The sequence below is a fragment of the Bufo gargarizans genome, chromosome 3 (genome assembly GCF_014858855.1).
Source record: "Bufo gargarizans isolate SCDJY-AF-19 chromosome 3, ASM1485885v1, whole genome shotgun sequence".
Lineage (NCBI taxonomy): Eukaryota > Metazoa > Chordata > Amphibia > Anura > Bufonidae > Bufo > Bufo gargarizans.
Window position 1 is genome coordinate 88,762,694 of NC_058082.1, and position 21,868 is coordinate 88,784,561.

General features: G+C 48.0%; 1 protein-coding gene across 2 annotated transcripts in view; it reads left to right on the forward strand.

Moving 5' to 3' along the window:
* The window catches only part of PSPC1 (paraspeckle component 1), an 85,476-nt gene that overhangs the window by 40,099 nt on the left and 23,509 nt on the right, over positions 1–21,868 (forward strand). For both annotated transcript variants that reach the window (XM_044284942.1, XM_044284943.1), the window contains exon 6: positions 18,069–18,171. In XM_044284942.1, coding sequence (XP_044140877.1) covers positions 18,069–18,171 — 103 coding nt within the window. The remainder of the gene's footprint in view (positions 1–18,068; positions 18,172–21,868) is intronic.

Genomic DNA, 21,868 nt, shown 5'->3' on the forward strand with positions numbered 1-21,868 from the left:
ATGGACGTCTGAATGGAGCCTTTCAGAGGGGTGATCAATGACAGAGGGGTGATCAGGGAGTGTATATGAGGTGATCACCCCATATAGACTCCCTGATCACCCCCCCTGTCATTGATCACCCCCTGTAAGGCTCCATTCAGACATTTTTTTGGCCCAAGTTAGCGGAAATATTTTTTTTTGTTTGTTTTTTCTTAGGCTACTTTCACACTAGCGTTCGCCGGTCCGCTCGTGAGCTCCGTTTGAAGGAGCTCACGAGCGGACCCGAACGCCTCCGTCCAGCCCTGATGCAGTCTGAATGGAGCGGATCCGCTCAGACTGCATCAGTCTGGCGGCGTTCAGCCTCCGCTCCGCTCGCCTCCGCACGGACAGGCGGACAGCTGAACGCTGCTTGCAGCATTCAACTGGCCGTGCGGAGGCGAGCGGATCCGTTCAGACTTACAATGTAAGTCAATGGGAACGGATCCGCTTGAAGATGTCACCATATGGCTCAATCTTCAAGCGGATCCGTCCCCCATTGACTTTACATTGAAAGTCTGAACGGATCCGCTCAGGCTGCTTGCACACTTAGAATTTTTTCTAAGTTATTAATGCAGACGGATCCGTACTGAACGGAGCCTCCGTCTGCATTAATATGATCGGATCCGTTCAGAACGGATCCGATCGAACGCTAGTGTGAAAGTAGCCTTACAAAGTCTCATATTCCACTAACTTGTGTCCAAAAAATAAAATCTCACATGAACTCACCATACCCCTCACGGAATCCAAATGCGTAACATTTTTTTGACATTTATATTCCAGACTTCTTCTCACGCTTTAGGGCCCCTAAAAAGCCAGGGCAGTATAAATACCCCACATGTGACCCCATTTCGGAAAGAAGACACCCCAAGGTATTCCGTGAGGGGCATATTGAGTCCATGAAAGATTGACATTTTTGTCCCAAGTTAGCGGAAAGTGAGACTTTGTGAGGAAAAAACTAATAAAAATCAATTTCCGCTAACTTATGCAACAAAATGTTTTTTTTATATGAACTCGCCATGCCCCTCATTGAATACCTTGGGGTGTCTTCTTTCCAAAATGGGGTCACATGTGGGGTATTTATACTGCCCTGGCTTCTTAGGGGCCCTAAAGCGTGAGAAGAAGTCTGGGATCCAAATGTCTAAAAATGCCCTCCTAAAAGGAATTTGGGCCGCTTTGCGCATCTAGGCTGCAAAAAAGTGTCACACATCTGGTATCGCCGTACTCAGGAGAAGTTGGGGAATGTGTTTTGGGGTGTCATTTTACATATACCCATGCTGGGTGAGATAAATATCTTGGTCAAATGCCAACTTTGTATAAAAAAATGGGAAAAGTTGTCATTTGCCGAGATATTTCTCTCACCCAGCATGGGTATATGTAAAATGACACCCCAAAACACATTCCCCAACTTCTCCTGAGTACGGCGATACCAGATGTGTGACACTTTTTTGCAGCCTAGGTGGGCAAAGGGGCACACATTCCAAAGTGCACCTTTCGGATTTCACCGGTCATTTTTTACAGATTTAGGCCTCTTTCACACGACAGTATGTCCATTTCAGTGTTTTGCGGTCCGTTTTTCACGGATCCGTTGTTCCGTTTTTTGCTTCCGTTGTGGTTCCGTTTCCGTTCCGTTGTTCCGTTCCGTTTTTCCGTATGGCAAATACAGTATACAGTAATTTCATATAAAAAATTGGGCTGGGCATAACATTTTCAATAGATGGTTCCGCAAAAAACTGAACGGATACGGAAGACATACGGATGCATTTCCGTATGCATTCCGTTTTTTTGCGGACCCATAGACTTTAATGGAGCCACGGAACGTGATTTGCGGCCAAATATAGGACATGTTCTATCTTTAAACGGAACGGAAAAACGGAAATACGGAAACGGAATGCACACGGAGTACATTCCGTTTTTTTTGCGGAACCATTGAAATGAATGGTTCCGTATACGGACCGTATACGGACCGCAAAAAACGGCCCGCAAAACGGAAAAAAAAAACTGTCGTGTGAAAGAGGCCTTAGATTGCAAACTACTTCTCACGCATATGGGCCCCTAAATTGCCAGGGCAGTATAACTACGCCACAAGTGACCCCATTTTGGAAAGAAGACACCCCAAGGTATTCCGTGAGGGGCATGGCGAGTTCCTAGAATTTTTTATTTTTTGTCGCAAGTTAGTGGAATATGAGACTTTGTAAGGGAAAAAAAATATATAAAATCATCATTTTCCGCTAACTTGTGACAAAAAATAAAAAGTTCTATGAACTCACTATGCCCATCAGCGAATACCTTAGGGCAGTGTTTCCCAACCAGTGTGCCTCCAGCTGTTGCAAAACTACAACTCCCGAGCATGCCCGGACAGTCTTTGGTTGTGCGGGCATGCTGGGAGTTGTAGTTTTGCAACAGCTGGAGGCACACTGGTTGGGAAACACTGCCTTAGGGTGTCTACTTTCCGAAATGGGGTCATTTGTGGGGTTTTTTCTACTGTTTGGGCATTGTAGAACCTCAGGAAACATGACAGGTGCTCAGAAAGTCAGAGCTGTTTCAAAAAGCGGAAATTCTACATTTTTGTACCATAGTGTGTAAACGCTAAAACTTTTACCCAAACCATTTTTTTTGCCAACTTTTTTTTTTATCAAAGACATGTAGAACAATAAATTTGGCAAAAAATTTATATATGGATGTCGTTTTTTTTGCAAAATTTTACAGCTGAAAGTGAAAAACGTCATTTTTTTGCCAAAAAAATCGTTACATTTTGATTAATAACAAAAAAAGTAAAAATGTCAGCAGCAATAAAATACCACCAAATGAAAGCTCTATTAGTGAGAAGAAAAGGAGGTAAAATTCATTTGGGTGGTAAGTTGCATGACCGAGCGATAAACGGTGAAAGTAGTGTAGTGCAGAAGTGTAAAAAGTGGCCTGGTCATGAAGGGGGTTTTAGCTAGCGGAGTTGAAGTGGTTAAACAGCCCTCCCCTGCCACAGGATGCAACTACTTTGATGAGATCCAGAGCTAGTCATAAATGCATCCTCCGGCAGTCCGTACACCGGACTGAAATCTATTGCAGCTTAAATCTGGTGTAGGTGTCCATCATAATTTACGCTAGTTTCTGGTGTAAATTATGATAAGTGTGCCAAGGGTTTGTAATTGGCAAAAGGGTTTGTAACTTGTTTAGGCCAAAATCAAGGCATTTGGGGATGGTAAATCTCCCCCGTAGCTTTTTTTTTATATTTTATGTTTTTGACATTTCATCTTTACACTATAGACTTAGACATGCTTATCACTCTCATTATCATTAGAGGGCTGCAGATTTAATGACTACTCTGTTGTGGTACTGACTGCCTAGAAAGGGTAGGTTGGTTAATGCTCGTTAATATCAAATGTTCTTACAAATGCTCATTAAAAGGCTCATTCAAGCTCTTGTCGGGGATATAAAGCAAAAGGCTTTATATAAAAGAAAGGGTCAAAGAAAAGATTTTAAAAGATTGATCCTTGAGGTGGACATATATAACACCTCAAAAAGAGTTTGATCGGTTATTTAATTATATTGTGCAATCAGTAAAACAAGGTACAAGCGTCTATGCAAAAATATAAATTGATTATTATACAATAATTTAAAATACAGTCAAAGATTAATGTGAAACTCAATAATCTGCAATGATACAGTAATATGCAGTACCCAAACACTTTTGAGAGATAAAAACTCAATAACGTTAAAAAAAAATATACAAATCTTTGTTCTGCACAAACTATGACAAATGGGGTAGCAATATAAATTATCAAGCCTGGTATTGACTATGGAATAAAATTATTCCAATCAGAGAGTTACCTCTCAAATCAATATTTAGGTCTTTTATTCAGTAATATGTATCGTTACTGAATAGTGACAATATTGAAGTAACACTTTTAACAACTATACATCCGCCAACAGCGGGTAGTTTGCTAAATATCAGGCTGATTAATTTATATCAATACTACACAAAATAAAGTTATACATTACCGAGAATACAGATAATGTGCAGAGACAAAGGGAAGTCAGCTCTAAGGTACGATCTGGTCATTAGGATCTTTCTCCTGGGTTTTCTTTGTTTCTCGTGTTTTCTCATTTTTAAAAAAATTTTTTTTTTTTTGTTTGTTCTCTTCTCTCTCCCTCGTTGTGTGGTTTATAATCACAAACTTAAGTTAGACACCTTCTTAGCTTGGAGTTTTCCAATCATTGTTGGCTAGGCGTGTACATGTGATAAGGACTGTGATGTCATTGTATTACCCAAAATGCACTTCTGCTGTTGGTGTATTGTTACTCATTTACTTACCTAAGCTATTAGAATCATACTATTAAGGGTTAAGTATCCAAGTATGACATATCTCACATTCTATACACATGGCCCCTCGAACCTAAATCAAAGCTAGAGGGTTTCATTCTGACACTTCTACCAATCAAGCATAGACTCTTAGGCACCATTTGAATGTTTCCCACATTGCTTTCACACTCGCATTTGGTGCGGATCCGTCGTGGATCTGCACAGACTGATCCGCACAGATAATACAACCACATGCATCCGTTCAGAACGGATCTGTTTCTCGCCCATTCCATTGGGGGACATAGACCATGGGTATAGCTTAAGCCACCACTAGGAGGAGACACTATGCAAATAAGAAAAAATAGGTCCTCCTCCACTGGCTATACCCCCATGCTCCAACAGGAGGACCTCCGTTTTTAGCTTGGTGTCGGATAAGGAGGTGACACTCATGCTCCTGCAGGGTTGTCCCTGTAGTTTTTTCTTCTCCGGTTTGTTTTTTTTCTAAACAGAGGACGCAGGGTCTTGTGGTACGTCCCTGGTCTCTCAGCAGAGCGAGCGCCGGGGTCGAATGACCGTCCCCGGCTACCTCCCTTTCCCCCCAGAAGATAAGTGGAACCGGGCTCGACCTGCAGCTCCGGTGGCCTACCAGATCTGGGGTCACCTAGTCCTGCCCTCTATCCAGTGCACTGCCACTCCTTGTGCCAGATGACTGAAGAGGTGACCCCATGCTGGTCCGGAACTGAGGGTGAAGACTGCAGGACTCGGATAAGTACAACGGTTCTCCTGCAGCTCCCCCTCCCCCCGTGCTCACACTGTGACACGGTTCTTCAGGGCTTACCTGTGGATTTGAGAGGGCCTGCTGGCTGAGAGGGAGGAGGGATTCCTTCTTTAGGCAGTGGCTATTTGCTGCGCTATGCTGCTGCACCTTTTCCCGTTTTGTTCGGAGGGCTCGTTATCCCATGCATCCTGGCGACGGGCGCCATTTTCTGAGCCGGGGTCTGCCTTTTTTCATGTTTCCCGCGCGTGTGCGATTTTTATTTTTATTTTATTTTTTTTTTAATTTCTTTTTAGCGCTAATTTTTCACGCGATCTGTGACGTGACTGGGGCGCTTCCGCTTTGCCTCAGCGCTTCTCCACGCTTGGCTGCTACTCCTGCTCCTCACAGGTCACGGTAGGACAGATAGTGTTCCGCAAAACTGTAGTAGACCCTGACTCCGGGATTGCCACGGTCATGCCAAGTCTGGGGGCCCCCCAAAAAATCTAACACTACGCCTCAGGTCCCACTGGGATCCTGTAAGGTCCGATGCTTGCCACTATCGTTTACAGGCTCCTGTGGCTCTTGCCCTGCCTCGGGACAGGATCATCCACCTCCTCCCCCTCCACCAAACCAGCCCAGTCCCTCCTCCGCCCCTTCGGAGCCCGTGGAGCCCTCCTGGGCCTCTGCCATAACTAGGGCGCGCGGCCATGGCCTTTATGGAACGCAGGGCGGCCATGGATCCATTGCCTGCGCTCCACCTCCCGGTGCCCCCCACAGAGGACGCTCGACCCCTAAGAGGCAGCGTACGCAGCAGCATCCCTCCTCGGATGACTCTGCTTCTCCCCCTTGCCTGGAGGCGTGTTCAGCCTCTCCCCCTCGCAGGGACTACAGGTCTGAAGTGGAAAGGTCCGGCTCGGACGAGTCCGTGACACCTTTTGACATACAGGGGGAACCTCCTTCTACTAGTAGCCAGGAATTCCCCCTTTTCCACTCCAGAAGGGGTGACGCACCAGAGGCAGTCACATTCCCCATTCATGGCGAGTCGCCAAGGTCACCGTTTTTTCTGCCACAAGGTGCATGGATACTCTGTATCCTTTCCCGGCAGATAATGTGCAGCAGTGGTCTTCTCCTCCTATGGTCGACCCGCCGGTGGCCAGATTGGCTAAGAATTCGGCAATACCAGTCCTAGACGGGTTCCCCCTACAGGACTCCGTTGATAGGCGTTTGGACTCTCTTTCCAAAGCCATCTTCACTCTGGCGGGCACAGGTTTGCGGCCTGCGTTCGCCTCTGCCTGGGTAGCCAGGGCGCTTTCGGTGTGGTTGCAGCACCATCATCAGGACCTCGCAGAGCAGGATACCTCTGCGGACACCCTGAACTTCGCCCTCCAGATGTCCCAAGCGACAACATTCCTCTGTGAGGCCTCATTGGACTTCAGCACTCTCTTTGCGCGGATTTCGGCCCTCTCGGTCACGCAGCGCAGGGAGGTCTGGTTGAAGGTCTGGGACGCCGACGCTTTCTCCAAGCGCTCCCTCACTAACCTCCCCTTTGCGGGCTCCAGGCTCTTTGGTGCTACGCTGGACAAGATTATCTCTGATGCTACGGGGGGGCAAGAGCACACACCTGCCCCAATCTAGATCCAAGCGCGCCTTTCAGAGCTCGCCCCTTTGGCTCTAGAAACCAGTCCTTTCGAGACAGCCCCCTCCTCCGGCGTCTCTCAGGACTCCTGCAAGAAGCCTTCCTTTAAGCCTCAGCCTTCCTGGCGTCCGCGGGCACAATTCCAGGGGAGTTCTGCCCGCCCCGAGGCTCCCAAGCAGTTCTCCGCCTGAAGGGGTGCCCCCACCGCCTGCGGTGTGGGGCCGTCTGCTCTCCTTTCAGCAGGTCTCGAGAGCTCATGTTCGAGACGCCTGGACCCTGAAAATTGTAACTTCTGGTTACAAGATGGAATTCCCTTCCAGACCTCTAACGTTTCTTCCCTTCTCGGGTTCCGGGGGATCCGGTCCGGCTCAGGTTCACTATTCAGACTCTGCAGCAGTTCGGCTGGCTGATCAACTTCCCGAAGTCCTCTCTCCAACCTTCCAGGTGACCGTCCTGGGGATGATTCTGGACACCACTGCAGCCCGGGTATTCCTTCCGGATTACAAGTTCTCACGGATACGGGAGTCGGTGTCTCGCCTTCTGCATTCTCCGTGAATCTCCATTAGGGAGTGCATGTAGGTTCTGGGGCTTATGGTGACCTCCTTTGAGGCTGTTCCCTTTGCCCAGTTTCACACTCTGCCTCTGCAACAGGCGATCCTGTCCTTCTGGGACAGGACATCGAGGGGTCTGGACTCTCAGATCCGCCTACCTCCTCGGGTTCGCATGGAACTCCTGTGGTGGCTGTCCCCTCAGAATCTGGCTTCAGGGAGATCCTTGCTTCCAATCTCCTGGACAGTCGTCACCACCGATGCCAGTCTCCTGGGTTGGGGTGGCGTTCTCCGGGCTCGGACGGTTCAGGGGGTGTGGTCAGAGGTGGAAGCCCTTCCGATCAACATACTGGAGCTCAGAGCAATTTTCCTCTCTCTGTCTCATTGGACCCCTCCCTCCTAGCGGGTCTCCCGGTAAGGGTCCAGTCGGACAATGCCACAGCTGTGGCCTACATCAATCTTCAGGGCGGAACCCGCACGGTGATGCAAGAGGTGAAAAGGATCCTCCAGTGGGCGGGAGTTTATGTTCCAATATTGTCTGCAGTGTACATTCGAGGGGTCAAAAAATAGACGGCAGACTTTCTCAGCCGCAACAGGGTGGTTCCGGGAGAGTGGTCTCTGCATCCGGATGTATTCGAGGATGTCTGTCGCCGTTGGGGCCGCCCGGACGTGGATCTGATGGCATCCAGGCTCAACAACAAGGCTCCCACGTTCCTGGCCCGAGCTCGGGATCCGGAGGCGGACGGGGTGGACGCTCTGGTGTCTCCGTGGCGAGACTTTGCTCTCATCTATGTCTTCCCACCACTGCCTCACTCCCAAGGGTTCTTCGCAGGGTCGTGGCGGAAGGGATCCCGACCATACTCATCGCCCCCGATTGGCCTCGCCGCGCCTGGTTCTCGGAAGGCACTCAGATGCTGGCAGACATTCCTTGGCCTCTTCCTCTCAGGGAGGACCTGCTGTCTCAAGGACCGCTCTTCCACCGGATTTTACAGCCGCTTCGTTTAACGGCGTGGCTGTTGAGACCTTCATCTTGAAGAGGGGCTTCTCAGACTCTGTCGTGAAGACCATGATGAGAGCTCCCTCCCGGATATACTATCGTACCTGGGAGGCCTTTCTTGCCTTTTTGCGAGAAGTTAGGTGTTTTTCCCCTTCGTTTCTCCGTTCCGGTGATCCTCTCTCTTCTCCAGTCGGGTCTTGAGATGGGAATGTCCCTGAGCTCTCTGAAGGGTCAGGTCTCTGCTCTGACCATTTTCTTTCAGCGGTCTCTGGCTCTGCTTGGTCCGGTGAGGACCTTCCTACAGGGGGTGGCGCATTCGGTCCCTCTGTATGTCCCTCCCCTGCCCCCCTGGGATCTGAACCTGGTTCTGTCTTCTCTGCAGACGGCTTCTGTGTGCCCCTGAGGGACATTTCCCTGAGTCTTCCTCTTTCTGGAGGGTATCGGAGCTGGGCGCCCTTTCCTCCAAGGTGCCCTTTTTGGTCTTCCACAAGGATAAAGTGGTACTGCGCCCAGTCCCTTCTTTTTTGCCCCGCTCCTGCGAACCCCAAGGAGCGCGCTTTCTATTCTCTGAATGTTGTCCGTGCTTTACGGGTGTACCTGTCGGTTACTGCCCCATTTCCCCGCTCGGACTCCTTTTGTGGTTCCCGAGGGGCCTTGTGAGGGTCTGGCGGACTCCCAAGGTCGCTGTGGATTCGGTCGACTATTGCCAAGGCCTATTGGTCCTGGGATAGGGTTTCCCCTAGTGGGGGTTACTGCGCACTCCACCAGGGCGAGAAGGCCTCCTGGGCTAGGCGCAATCGAGCCTCTACATCACAACTTTGTAAGGCGGCCACCTGGTCGTCCTTACATACCTTTTACCAAGTTCTACCAGCTGCACTCTCTGGCGTCGGCTGATTCTGCCCTAGGGCGCAAGGTATTGCAGGCTGTGGTTCCTGTTTAACCGTTGGACGTTTTCCCTCTGGAGGTGTTGATCTTCCCACCCCATGGACTGCTCTAGGACGTCCCATGGTCTGTGTCCCCCAATGGAATGGGAGAGAAAAGGAGATTTTTTGTGAAACTCGCCTGTAAAATCTTTTTCTTGTCTTTTCCCACCCATTCTTGTCTGTTACAGGAGGGGTTGGTTGTATTCTATTGGGACCTTATGGTTTATGGCCTGATGGCGGTATTCCTCGGTTCTGTTTTCTTTATTAATATTTGGTTTTTGTCTCCTTCTCCTACTGCTTTTGCACGCACTGAGATCCTCCTGTTGGAGCATGGGGGTATAGCCAGTGGAGGAGGAGCTGTTTTTTCTTATTTGCATAGTGTCTCCTCCTAGTGGTGGCTTAAGCTATACCCATGGTCTGTGTCCCCCAATGGAAAAGACTAGAAAAAGATTTTACAGGCGAGCTTCACAAAAAATCTCCTGTTTTATTATCTTTAAAGGGAGTCTTTCACGGCGGCGTTACTGGGCGATGTGCCCCGAAAAACACACCTCCAGCCGGCGGACGTCACGAGCGGCACCAGAGGACGGCGGGCTGGGAACTGGCCCGCACCTGCGCACTGCTCTGCCCATTATGGGCAGAGGAACATCCTTTCATATTGCGCATGCGCCGGCTGGCTGTCTTTAGTTGGCCGGCGCATGCGCAATATGAAAAGCTGTTCATCTGCCCATAATGGGCAGAGCAGTGCGCAGGTGCGGGCCAGTTCCCAGCCCGCCGTCCTCTGGTGCCGCTCGTGACGTCCGCCGGCTGGAGGTGTGTTTTTCTGGGCACATCGCCCAGTGACGCCGCCCCTGGGCACCTTCAGAAGGTAATTTGCATAAGTTTAAAAAGTGTTATTTTCATTATCTGGGCGAGGGACACATAAGAGAAAGGTATGATCGTAATGAGGGTTAAAGAGTCTATAACCTGATCTGAGCGGTCTAAAACGCTCAGATTAGGTGAAAGACTCCCTTTAACATTGCCAAAACGGATCAGTCTTGGACACCATTGAACATCAATGGGGGCGGAGCCGTTTTCTATTGTGCCATATTGTCAGTGAAAACGGATCCGTCCCCATTGACTTAGGCTACTTTTACACCTGCGTTTAGGTGCGGATCCGTCTGGTATTTTTTTATTTATTTTTTTTGTTCATGATCATGCAAACGGATCCGTTTTGACTTACATTGAAAGTCAATGGGGGACGGATCTGTTTGAAGATTGAGCCATATTGTGTCAACTTCAAACTGATCCGTCCCCATTGACTTACATTGTAAGTCTGGACATATCCGTTTGCCTCCGCACGGCCAGGCGGACACCTGAACGCTGCAAGCAGCGTTCAGGTGTCCGCCTGCTGAGCGGAGGACAAACGGTGCCAGACTGATGCATTCTGAGCGGATCCGCATCCACTCAGAATGCATTAGGGCTGTACGGATCCGTTTGGGCCGCTTGTGAGAGCCTTCAAACGGAACTCGCAAGCGGAGCCCCGAGCGCTAATGTGAAAGTAGCCTTACATTGTGTTTCAGGACGGATCAGTTTGCCTCCGCATCGTCAGACAAACGCCAAAATGCTGCAAGCAGCGTTTTGGTGTCTGCCTCCAGAGCGGAACGGAGGCAAACTGATGCATTCTGAATGGATCCTTATCCATTTAGAATGCGTTAGGGCAAAACTGATGTGTTTTGGACCGCTTGTGAGAGCCCTGAAACGGATCTCACAAATGGAAACCAAAACGCCAGTGTGAAAGTAGCCTAAATTTATGGGACCGATAATATGATGAGCCTTATTTTCTCACAAAGATATGTGTGCCTCCTCTGCTTCACCAACGGGTGATTGATGGTTAGTTAAAATACACATCTCTACAGATAATCATGAACAAAGTCCATACTAAAACTGTTTTCATTATATAATAGGAGTATATGCGTCCCTTTTGAGAAATATATATGACAGATACATAAACGTCCTTAAGAATACGTAACAATATAAAACGATACATATGTCTTAGGCTACTTTCACACTAGCGGCACGGACCTCCGGCAGGCTGTTCCGTTGGGTGAACAGCCTGCCGGATCCGTCCTGCCACTAGTGACAGTCTGCCCCTGGACTGCCGCTCCGTCCCCATTGACTATAATGTGGGGGGAATTCCGGCGAGAGGCTGCCGGAATAAATGTCACATGTCGTAGGTTTTTATTCCGGCAGCCTCTCGTGGTGCGCTGCCGGAACTCCGCCCCTATTATAGTCAGTGGGGACGGAGCGGCAGTCCGGGGGCACACTGTCATTAGCGGCAGGACGGATCCGGCAGGCTGTTCACCCGACGGAACAGCCTGCCAGAGGTCCATGCCGCTAGTGTGAAAGTAGCCTTATTGATTTTCTTGTACAAAACTAAGGTTGATTTGTAAGCGTATATAAATATCACAGATTTTCTGCTTCATTAATAAATACCAAACTGTAGAGGTAATTAGCACCAGCTGCGTCTGGAGAGCACCCTTTTCTCCTTTCATAAATTTATATGGAGACAAGAATGCCTCTTTTCAGACTGGTACATCCATGATAAGAAATTATCTGAACTGTCCTTCCCATGACCCTCTCTCGGCCATCTTTAAAATACATACATATAGCAATATGGCCTCTTATAGTTCTAATCAAATCCACTATAATTATGATATTTAGATAAATGTTTTATACACTTATGAAAAAGCACAATACTCTACATATTGATGACCCATCCATAAGATATATCATCAATATCAGATTGGTGGGCATCCAATCCCCCACATCCCGGCCGATCAGCTGTTCCCTGGAGTCTCCATCACTGGAACTAGGACTTTAAAGGGACACTGACAGGCCCAATAAGCATATTTAGCTATATATATATATCTGCACAAGTCTTCTAATATGTATTAAAATCATATAAGTATACCCCCTGTCCACCTTATAAATACTGTGAACTCATGTTTTATAACCTGATAGAATCGCTCTTCTTTCTGCCCAAGGGGCGGCGTTTCAGCTAAACTTGCGCCCAGCCAGCCGCGCCCCAACCGCCATTTTGAAGCGCCGCCCAGCTCATCAATATTCACTTTGCTGGGCGGCTTCTGCTGTCCCCGACGTTCCGAGATCCCGCGCATGCCCAGTAGAAAGCTATGGGATCTCGGAACGTCGGGGACAGCAGAAGCCGCCCAGCGAAGTGAATATTGATGAGCTGGGCGGCGCTTCAAAATGGCGGTTGGGGCGCGGCTGGCTGGGCGCAAGTTTAGCTGAAACGCCGCCCCTTGGGCAGAAAGAAGAGCGATTCTATCGGGTTATAAAACCTGAGTTCACTGTATTTATAAGGCTACTTTCACACTAGCGTTCGGGTGTCCGCTTGTGAGCTCCGTTTGAAGAGGCTCACAAGCGGACCCGAACGCTTCCGTCCAGCACTAATGCATTCTGAGTGGACGCGGATCCGCTCAGAATGCATCAGTCTGGCAGCGTTCAGCCTCCGCTCCGCTCAGCAGGCGGACACTTGAACGCTGCTTGCAGCGTTCGGGTGTCCGCCTGGCCGTGCGGATCCGTCCAGACTTACAATGTAAGTCAATGGGGACGGATCCGTTTGAAGATGACACACTATGGCTCAATCTTCAAACGGATCCGTCCCCCATTGACTTTACATTGAAAGTCTGGACGGATCCGTCTGAGGCTATTTTCACACTTAGAAATATTTTAACAATATAATGCAGACTAGGGCTGCAACGATTAATCGATGTAATCGATTATATTCGATAACTGGATTCGTTGTCGACGAATCCAGTTATCGAATAATCGCCGATTCGTTGCTATTCGGGCGGGCGGGCGGTCGCTGCATCTTTATTTTACCTTTTTACAATGACGCTCCCGCTCCTGTAACAGCCAGGCAGAGCGGACGGCGGCGTAACGTCACTCACTCACGTGACACGCCTGCTCTGCCTCCTTCATTCATGAAGTGGGCGGAGCAGGCGCGTCACGTGATTGAGTGACGTTACGCCGCCGTCCGCTCTGCCTGGCTGTTACAGGAGCGGGAGCGTCATTGTAAAAAGGTAAAATAAAGATGCAAGCATCGGGGCCGGGGCTGTTAGGGGTAGGGGAAGGGGGGATCTGTCTATGGCACTGCTATGGGAAGGGGGGTCTGTGTATAGCACTGCTATGGGGAGGGGGGTCTGTGTATAGCACTGCTATGGGAGGAGGGGGGGTCTGTGTATGGCACTGCTATGGGAAGGGGGATCTGTGCACTGTTATGCCCATAACAGTGCACATATCCCCCTCTCCATAACTACGCCGTCCACAGATCCCCCTCTCCATAACTACGCCGTCCACAGATCCCCCATAAGTGTCGTCCACAGATCCCCCATAAGTGTCGTCCACAGATCCCCCATAAGTGTCGTCCACAGATCCCCATAAGTGTCGTCCACAGATCCCCCATAAGTGTCGTCCACAGATCCCCCATAAGTGTCGTCCACAGATCCCCCATAAGTGTCGTCCACAGATCCCCCATAAGTGTCGTCCACAGATCCCCCATAAGTGTCGTCCACAGATCCCCCATAAGTGTCGTCCACAGATCCCCCATAAGTGTCGTCCAGATCCCCCATAAGTGTCGTCCACAGATCCCCCATAAGTGTCGTCCACAGATCCCCCATAAGTGTCGTCCACAGATCCCCATAAGTGTCGTCCACAGATCCCCCATAAGTGTCGTCCACAGATCCCCCATAAGTGTCGTCACAGATCCCCCATAAGTGTCGTCCACAGATCCCCCATAAGTGTCGTCCACAGATCCCCCATAAGTGTCGTCCACAGATCCCCCATAAGTGTCGTCACAGATCCCCCATAAGTGTCGTCCACAGATCCCCCATAAGTGTCGTCCACAGATCCCCCATAAGTGTCGTCCACAGATCCCCCATAAGTGTCGTCCACAGATTCCCCCCATAAGTGTCGTCCACAGATCCCCCATAAGTGTCGTCCACAGATCCCCCATAAGTGTCGTCCACAGATCCCCCATAAGTGTCGTCCACAGATCCCCCATAAGTGTCGTCCACAGATCCCCCCATAAGTGTCGTCCACAGATCCCCCATAAGTGTCGTCCACAGATCCCCCATAAGTGTCGTCCACAGATCCCCCATAAGTGTCGTCCACAGATCCCCCATAAGTGTCGTCCACAGATCCCCCATAAGTGTCGTCCACAGATCCCCCATAAGTGTCGTCCACAGATCCCCCATAAGTGTCGTCCACAGATCCCCCATAAGTGTCGTCCACAGATCCCCCATAAGTGTCGTCCACAGATCCCCCATAAGTGTCGTCCACAGATCCCCCATAAGTGTCGTCCACAGATCCCCCATAAGTGTCGTCCACAGATCCCCCATAAGTGTCGTCCACAGATCCCCCATAAGTGTCGTCCACAGATCCCCCATAAGTGTCGTCCACAGATCCCCCATAAGTGTCGTCCACAGATCCCCCATAAGTGTCGTCCACAGATCCCCCATAAGTGTCGTCCACAGATCCCCCATAAGTGTCGTCCACAGATCCCCCATAAGTGTCGTCCACAGATCCCCCATAAGTGTCGTCCACAGATCCCCCATAAGTGTCGTCCACAGATCCCCCATAAGTGTCGTCCACAGATCCCCCATAAGTGTCGTCCACAGATCCCCCATAAGTGTCGTCCACAGATCCCCCATAAGTGTCGTCCACAGATCCCCCATAAGTGTCGTCCACAGATCCCCCATAAGTGTCGTCCACAGATCCCCCATAAGTGTCGTCCACAGATCCCCCATAAGTGTCGTCCACAGATCCCCCATAAGTGTCGTCCACAGATCCCCCATAAGTGTCGTCCACAGATCCCCCATAAGTGTCGTCCACAGATCCCCCATAAGTGTCGTCCACAGATCCCCCATAAGTGTCGTCCACAGATCCCCCATAAGTGTCGTCCACAGATCCCCCATAAGTGTCGTCCACAGATCCCCCATAAGTGTCGTCCACAGATCCCCCATAAGTGTCGTCCACAGATCCCCCATAAGTGTCGTCCACAGATCCCCCATAAGTGTCGTCCACAGATCCCCCATAAGTGTCGTCCACAGATCCCCCATAAGTGTCGTCCACAGATCCCCCATAAGTGTCGTCCACAGATCCCCCATAAGTGTCGTCCACAGATCCCCCATAAGTGTCGTCCACAGATCCCCCATAAGTGTCGTCCACAGATCCCCCATAAGTGTCGTCCACAGATCCCCCATAAGTGTCGTCCACAGATCCCCCATAAGTGTCGTCCACAGATCCCCCATAAGTGTCGTCCACAGATCCCCCATAAGTGTCGTCCACAGATCCCCCATAAGTGTCGTCCACAGATCCCCCATAAGTGTCGTCCACAGATCCCCCATAAGTGTCGTCCACAGATCCCCCATAAGTGTCGTCCACAGATCCCCCATAAGTGTCGTCCACAGATCCCCCATAAGTGTCGTCCACAGATCCCCCATAAGTGTCGTCCACAGATCCCCCATAAGTGTCGTCCACAGATCCCCCATAAGTGTCGTCCACAGATCCCCCATAAGTGTCGTCCACAGATCCCCCATAAGTGTCGTCCACAGATCCCCCATAAGTGTCGTCCACAGATCCCCCATAAGTGTCGTCCACAGATCCCCCATAAGTGTCGTCCACAGATCCCCCATAAGTGTCGTCCACAGATCCCCCATAAGTGTCGTCCACAGATCCCCCATAAGTGTCGTCCACAGATCCCCCATAAGTGTCGTCCACAGATCCCCCATAAGTGTCGTCCACAGATCCCCCATAAGTGTCGTCCACAGATCCCCCATAAGTGTCGTCCACAGATCCCCCATAAGTGTCGTCCACAGATCCCCCATAAGTGTCGTCCACAGATCCCCCATAAGTGTCGTCCACAGATCCCCCATAAGTGTCGTCCACAGATCCCCCATAAGTGTCGTCCACAGATCCCCCATAAGTGTCGTCCACAGATCCCCCATAAGTGTCGTCCACAGATCCCCCATAAGTGTCGTCCACAGATCCCCCATAAGTGTCGTCCACAGATCCCCCATAAGTGTCGTCCACAGATCCCCCATAAGTGTCGTCCACAGATCCCCCATAAGTGTCGTCCACAGATCCCCCATAAGTGTCGTCCACAGATCCCCCATAAGTGTCGTCCACAGATCCCCCATAAGTGTCGTCCACAGATCCCCCATAAGTGTCGTCCACAGATCCCCCATAAGTGTCGTCCACAGATCCCCCATAAGTGTCGTCCACAGATCCCCCATAAGTGTCGTCCACAGATCCCCCATAAGTGTCGTCCACAGATCCCCCATAAGTGTCGTCCACAGATCCCCCATAAGTGTCGTCCACAGATCCCCCATAAGTGTCGTCCACAGATCCCCCATAAGTGTCGTCCACAGATCCCCCATAAGTGTCGTCCACAGATCCCCCATAAGTGTCGTCCACAGATCCCCCATAAGTGTCGTCCACAGATCCCCCATAAGTGTCGTCCACAGATCCCCCATAAGTGTCGTCCACAGATCCCCCATAAGTGTCGTCCACAGATCCCCCATAAGTGTCGTCCACAGATCCCCCATAAGTGTCGTCCACAGATCCCCCATAAGTGTCGTCCACAGATCCCCCATAAGTGTCGTCCACAGATCCCCCATAAGTGTCGTCCACAGATCCCCCATAAGTGTCGTCCACAGATCCCCCATAAGTGTCGTCCACAGATCCCCCATAAGTGTCGTCCACAGATCCCCCATAAGTGTCGTCCACAGATCCCCCATAAGTGTCGTCCACAGATCCCCCATAAGTGTCGTCCACAGATCCCCCATAAGTGTCGTCCACAGATCCCCCATAAGTGTCGTCCACAGATCCCCCATAAGTGTCGTCCACAGATCCCCCATAAGTGTCGTCCACAGATCCCCCATAATAGTCGTCCACAGATCCCCCATAAGTGTCGTCCACAGATCCCCCATAATAGTGTCGTCCACAGATCCCCCATAATAGTGTCGTCCACAGATCCCCCATAATAGTGTCGTCCACAATTTGTTTTAATATGGCCTTTGAACATAATTTTTCAAGTAAGATCATATAAACCTCTCTGTTTTGTAATTTTGTCGTTTTTCCCGATTAATCGATTAATCGTAGAAATTAATCGGCAACTAATCGATTATTCAAATAATCGTTAGCTGCAGCCCTAATGCAGACGGATCCGTACTGAACGGAGCCACCATCTGCATTATATGAGCGCATCCGTCTGAGACTGTTCCGCTCTGAACGCAAGTGTTAAAGTAGCCTAGGGTGGATAGGGGATATACTTAGATGATTTGAATACACATTAGAAGACCTGTGCAGTCATATATATAGCTAAATATGCTTATTGGGCCTGCCAGTGTCTCTTTAAGTAGACCCAGAAGCACAGCTCTTGTAGTGGCCGTTCTGGGTTACTGCCTTTCAGCTCCTATTCAAGGTAATGGTGTCACCGCCAATACAGTTTGAAGATGTCTGTGCTTCCAGTTCCATTAAGAGTATAGTTCCAGCATCAAAGTTTGCAGGAAATAGCCGATCCTGAGGATAGGTCATCAATATGTGGAGTCTGGAGAACCCTTTAAATGTAATAGTTAGCCATTTCCTTTAAGATATTTGTCACCAGCGTAAACACGCAAAATAATTTTATATTTCATATGCTGAAAGAGTAGTATAAAGGTCCTGGTTAGCCTATGTGTCAACCAATATGATTTCACCGATCCAGGAGGTGCTTTTTCAGCTCCCCTTCCTATTAGTGCATGCAGTTGCGCTCTCTGGTATTGCTTTATTTGGGTATCAAACGGATATCTTTCCCCTAGTTCATGGTCTCTATATAAATTTTTATTCTAGACATGAAGAAGAACAGAGACGACGGGAAGAAGACATGATTCGTCAGAGGGAGCAGGATGATCTAAGACGTCAGGAAAGTTTCAAACCAGCTTACATGGACACTGTAAGTAATGTTTCCAGATTCAATCCGTTTATCATAAAACAAAGTTTGCTCTCCATAAAACGACCGTCATCCAGCTGAGTGTGGTGGATGTTCTTGGGCTTCATTGCTTCACGGTTTTTTGTGGCAGGTTTGCTAGGTTCTTGTAATCGTGCAGTTCTGTGTAGTTTTGTACTCGTCACCGCTCTCTGTTGTGATATCAGCTTACTTGTTAGATAGTAAACTTAAAGGGAATGTGTCCTCAGAAAATGACGTATTGTTTAATATCGTGTTCTTACGTTAAACACGTCTTGTAGATCTTTTGGTGATTTCTTTTTAAGTTTTCCATGTCACTGTTTATGCTGTTTTGACCTTGGCCACTAGACCTAGAATATGTCTTCTTTAACAGCAGCCCCATGGTCCATAAACACAATGGTCAGGAGCTGACGCTATTGACTAATATGGAAAAGTTTTCTAGGCATGCTCTTTGACCTGTACAGAGGTCAGGAGGGTGAAGATAATCGGTGATACCGCCTATTGTGAATGGTGGATCCTATGTTATCTATAGAGAGGTGATATCTGTTGTAGTCTTGTTGGAGAATCTGATAACTATTGAAAAGTTACCTGTACAGAACAGGAAGTCTCGGCATGTTATGAGGCCTAGTGGCCAGTGCGAAAACTGCAGAATTTTTGAAATATAAAAAAAAAAAAAAGATTAGTTGTCTAGCGAATTAAAACAAAAATAACTAAAAAATATGATTTAAACGTGATTTAAACAAAAGGTAATTTTCTGATGACACATTCTTTTTAAGTTGTTCTGCCTCCTGGATCTTTTATTTTTTTCCTTCTGTAATAGGAAATAAATCTGGTAGTCTGTCGACCAGACTCGGGGTAGTAATTGTATCTGTCGGGTTGCTTACTGACATGGTCCAGATACAGCTCCTTACTTTGCATGACCAAACTGTCAATATAACAGCCATTTGTCATTTTAGCTGCCTTTGTGATGGCGTATCAGTTTTTAATTTTACTATATTTTGGGCTCTGTTTGTATCACATCTGGAGTGTTTCCTCACCTAGACGTCTGGTGGAAGGCTCCAATATGTCATTGTATAGCAGTATACATTACCTATCTGCAACAATGTAAAAAAAAAAGAGAGAAATGGTCCATTGTATAGGCATTTGTACTCTGCTGCCCATGTAGGTAAAAAAAATGGGTCTATGGATAGACTTGGTGTATGTGCTGGGGACAGCTCTCCATATACTGAGGTGTGAGCAGAGCCGCTGCCATCTTTCGTATGTCCATCTATAGTGGTACAGGTTTTGGAAAGGCATATTCTGATGAACAACCTTGAACCAGTTGTGCTAATGGCGTGGGCATACTAATAGCATTTTAGTAATACTCCTTATTGTCCGTATCTTACAGCATGAATATTTCATCATATTTAATGTCACATTTTGCAATGTAATTTTTGTACTGTAACAGGTTAATTTTACTCAGGTTTTGATACAACGTTGCTTTCAGTGAATATTTTGCCACATTAAATAAAAGGTACTTTGAAAGGACATTAAACCCTAAAAAAAAAACATGCAATACTGCTAAAGTAAGTTTACCTTTTACTTCTTTCTGTTTGGACATCTTTAAACCACTAAGAAAGCTATTTTAGGAGATTTCCTGCAGTCACGTCCCTCATTCCTCCTTGCTCCTCCATCTTCAGCTGGATATATGTGCACTGACGTAAACTCGGTCACACAGGAAGTTAAGGAAAGGGGTGGGGCTTAAAGGAAACTGGTCATGGTGTCTGAGCTGAAGGCAGCATGTTATAGAGCAAGAGGAGCTGAGCAGATATATATATATATTTTTTAAATCAAATCATTTTTATTGAAATTGAAATTTCTGTTTTCTTTTTTCCAAAAAAGACATTTTCAGGGTTCACAATCACAATATGACAAAATGAATAACAGAATAAAATTCCATCATGGCTCACAGCAACAAGCATAATAATTATTACCATAGCACAGCATACTCACACTTGAGTACATGAAATCGCAGAGAGTAAACATCCCCCAAAGTCTACCATATCCCTAAACAGGTCAACTTTCCCTTGACCAACAGGACATCACCCCCCCCCCCCCCTCCCCTCTCGTCCCCCCCCCCCCAACAAAGAAAAAGGAGTATTAAACCTTCAAACCCATTTTATAACATGAGATGAGTATGAGACAACCATACATTCCACAGTTTTTCAAACTTCTGAGGGCAGGCACGCTTTACAAACACACTCTTTTCCAAGATCAACATGTCATTCACCTTCCTTTCAAACTCTTCTATAGTTGGCGGACTCCCCTGGATCCACCTCTGCGCCACCAGTTTCCTAGCCACATAAAGCAGTCTTCCCACCGCCACCTTAACCAACTCACTCTCTCCAATCTCAGCTACATATCCCAGCACACACATCTTAGGATCTCTTTGCAATCTCAGCCCCATGTTCCGGTTAGAGCAGATATATATATTATTATAGAGAGAGAGTTTTATGGGAAAATATATTCTATTTTATTTATTTAAATTCCTGCTCATTTTGGGCTTTGAAATCCAGGAGATGGTCCTATCAGTGATTGACAGCCTCCCCTCTATGACTCTGTATACAGAGACAGCTGTCAATCACTGATAGGACCGCCTCCTGGACTTCAAAGCCTACAAGAACTCCCCCTGTGTGTTTGCAGGAATACTGGCCAGCTCTACCCAGCTTTCCCTAGTGCCTGGTTTCAGTTTTGCTTTTATAGGCGACAACAATTTCTCATGGTTTAGGTAAATCATAACTTCCAACAGTGTACGAGAGCTGGGTTTTCACGATATTGAGCTGTAATGGTGAATGCTTAATACTAAATCTACTAAGACAAATCCCTGTCCTCAAAACTGAATAGTGCTATTTCTTGGCAGATTTTCCTTTTCAGGGTCCTGGGAAACCTTACTTGCATAATGTACTTTACCCGGTTACGGGGTACAGATCCACAACACAGATCTACAGACCCTGAAAAAGCAAATCTGTCTTGCTATTGCACTATTTAGGAATGGATAGAAGGATTTATCTTGTTAGATTTGGTTTTCTGCAACCTAAGGGTGAATGCACACCTTCAGGATTTGTGCGGACAATCCACACTGAGATCCACAGGTAAATCCGTGCAGTTAATCCGCATTAATTGGTGTGGATTTTACTCTCCCCTTTGAAGTGAATGGCGATAATTTGGTTAGGAAAAATAAAATAAATTGACCTGCTGCAGATTTTAGAATCTGCACCGTAGGTCAAAATTCGCGCGTAAAAAAAAAAAATCTGCATTGTGTGTATGAAAATTTTAAAATTCTCATAGAAAACAATCTGCATGACCTACGGTGTGGATTTGCTGCACGCAATCCTGATCGTATGCATTTACCCTTAGGCCTTTTGCAGACAAGCGTTCCTCCCGCAGCGAGTCCGCATCGCAGCACCCGACCTGACCTTCCATCGCTGCCGAAAGGCATATAGCATTATATTGATTTATGATCCTATGTAACCCTTACAGTTCTGGAATGTACTGCATTATGCCAATTCTCGTTTAACATGGCCCCGTGTCAGTTATTATTTTGTGTTCTTTTGTATTTATTTTGTATTTTTTTTGTCTGATTATACACAGTCTAGTCCCATTCTAATGATCTCTTCCTACTTTCAATGTGGACAGCTTTTAGCTT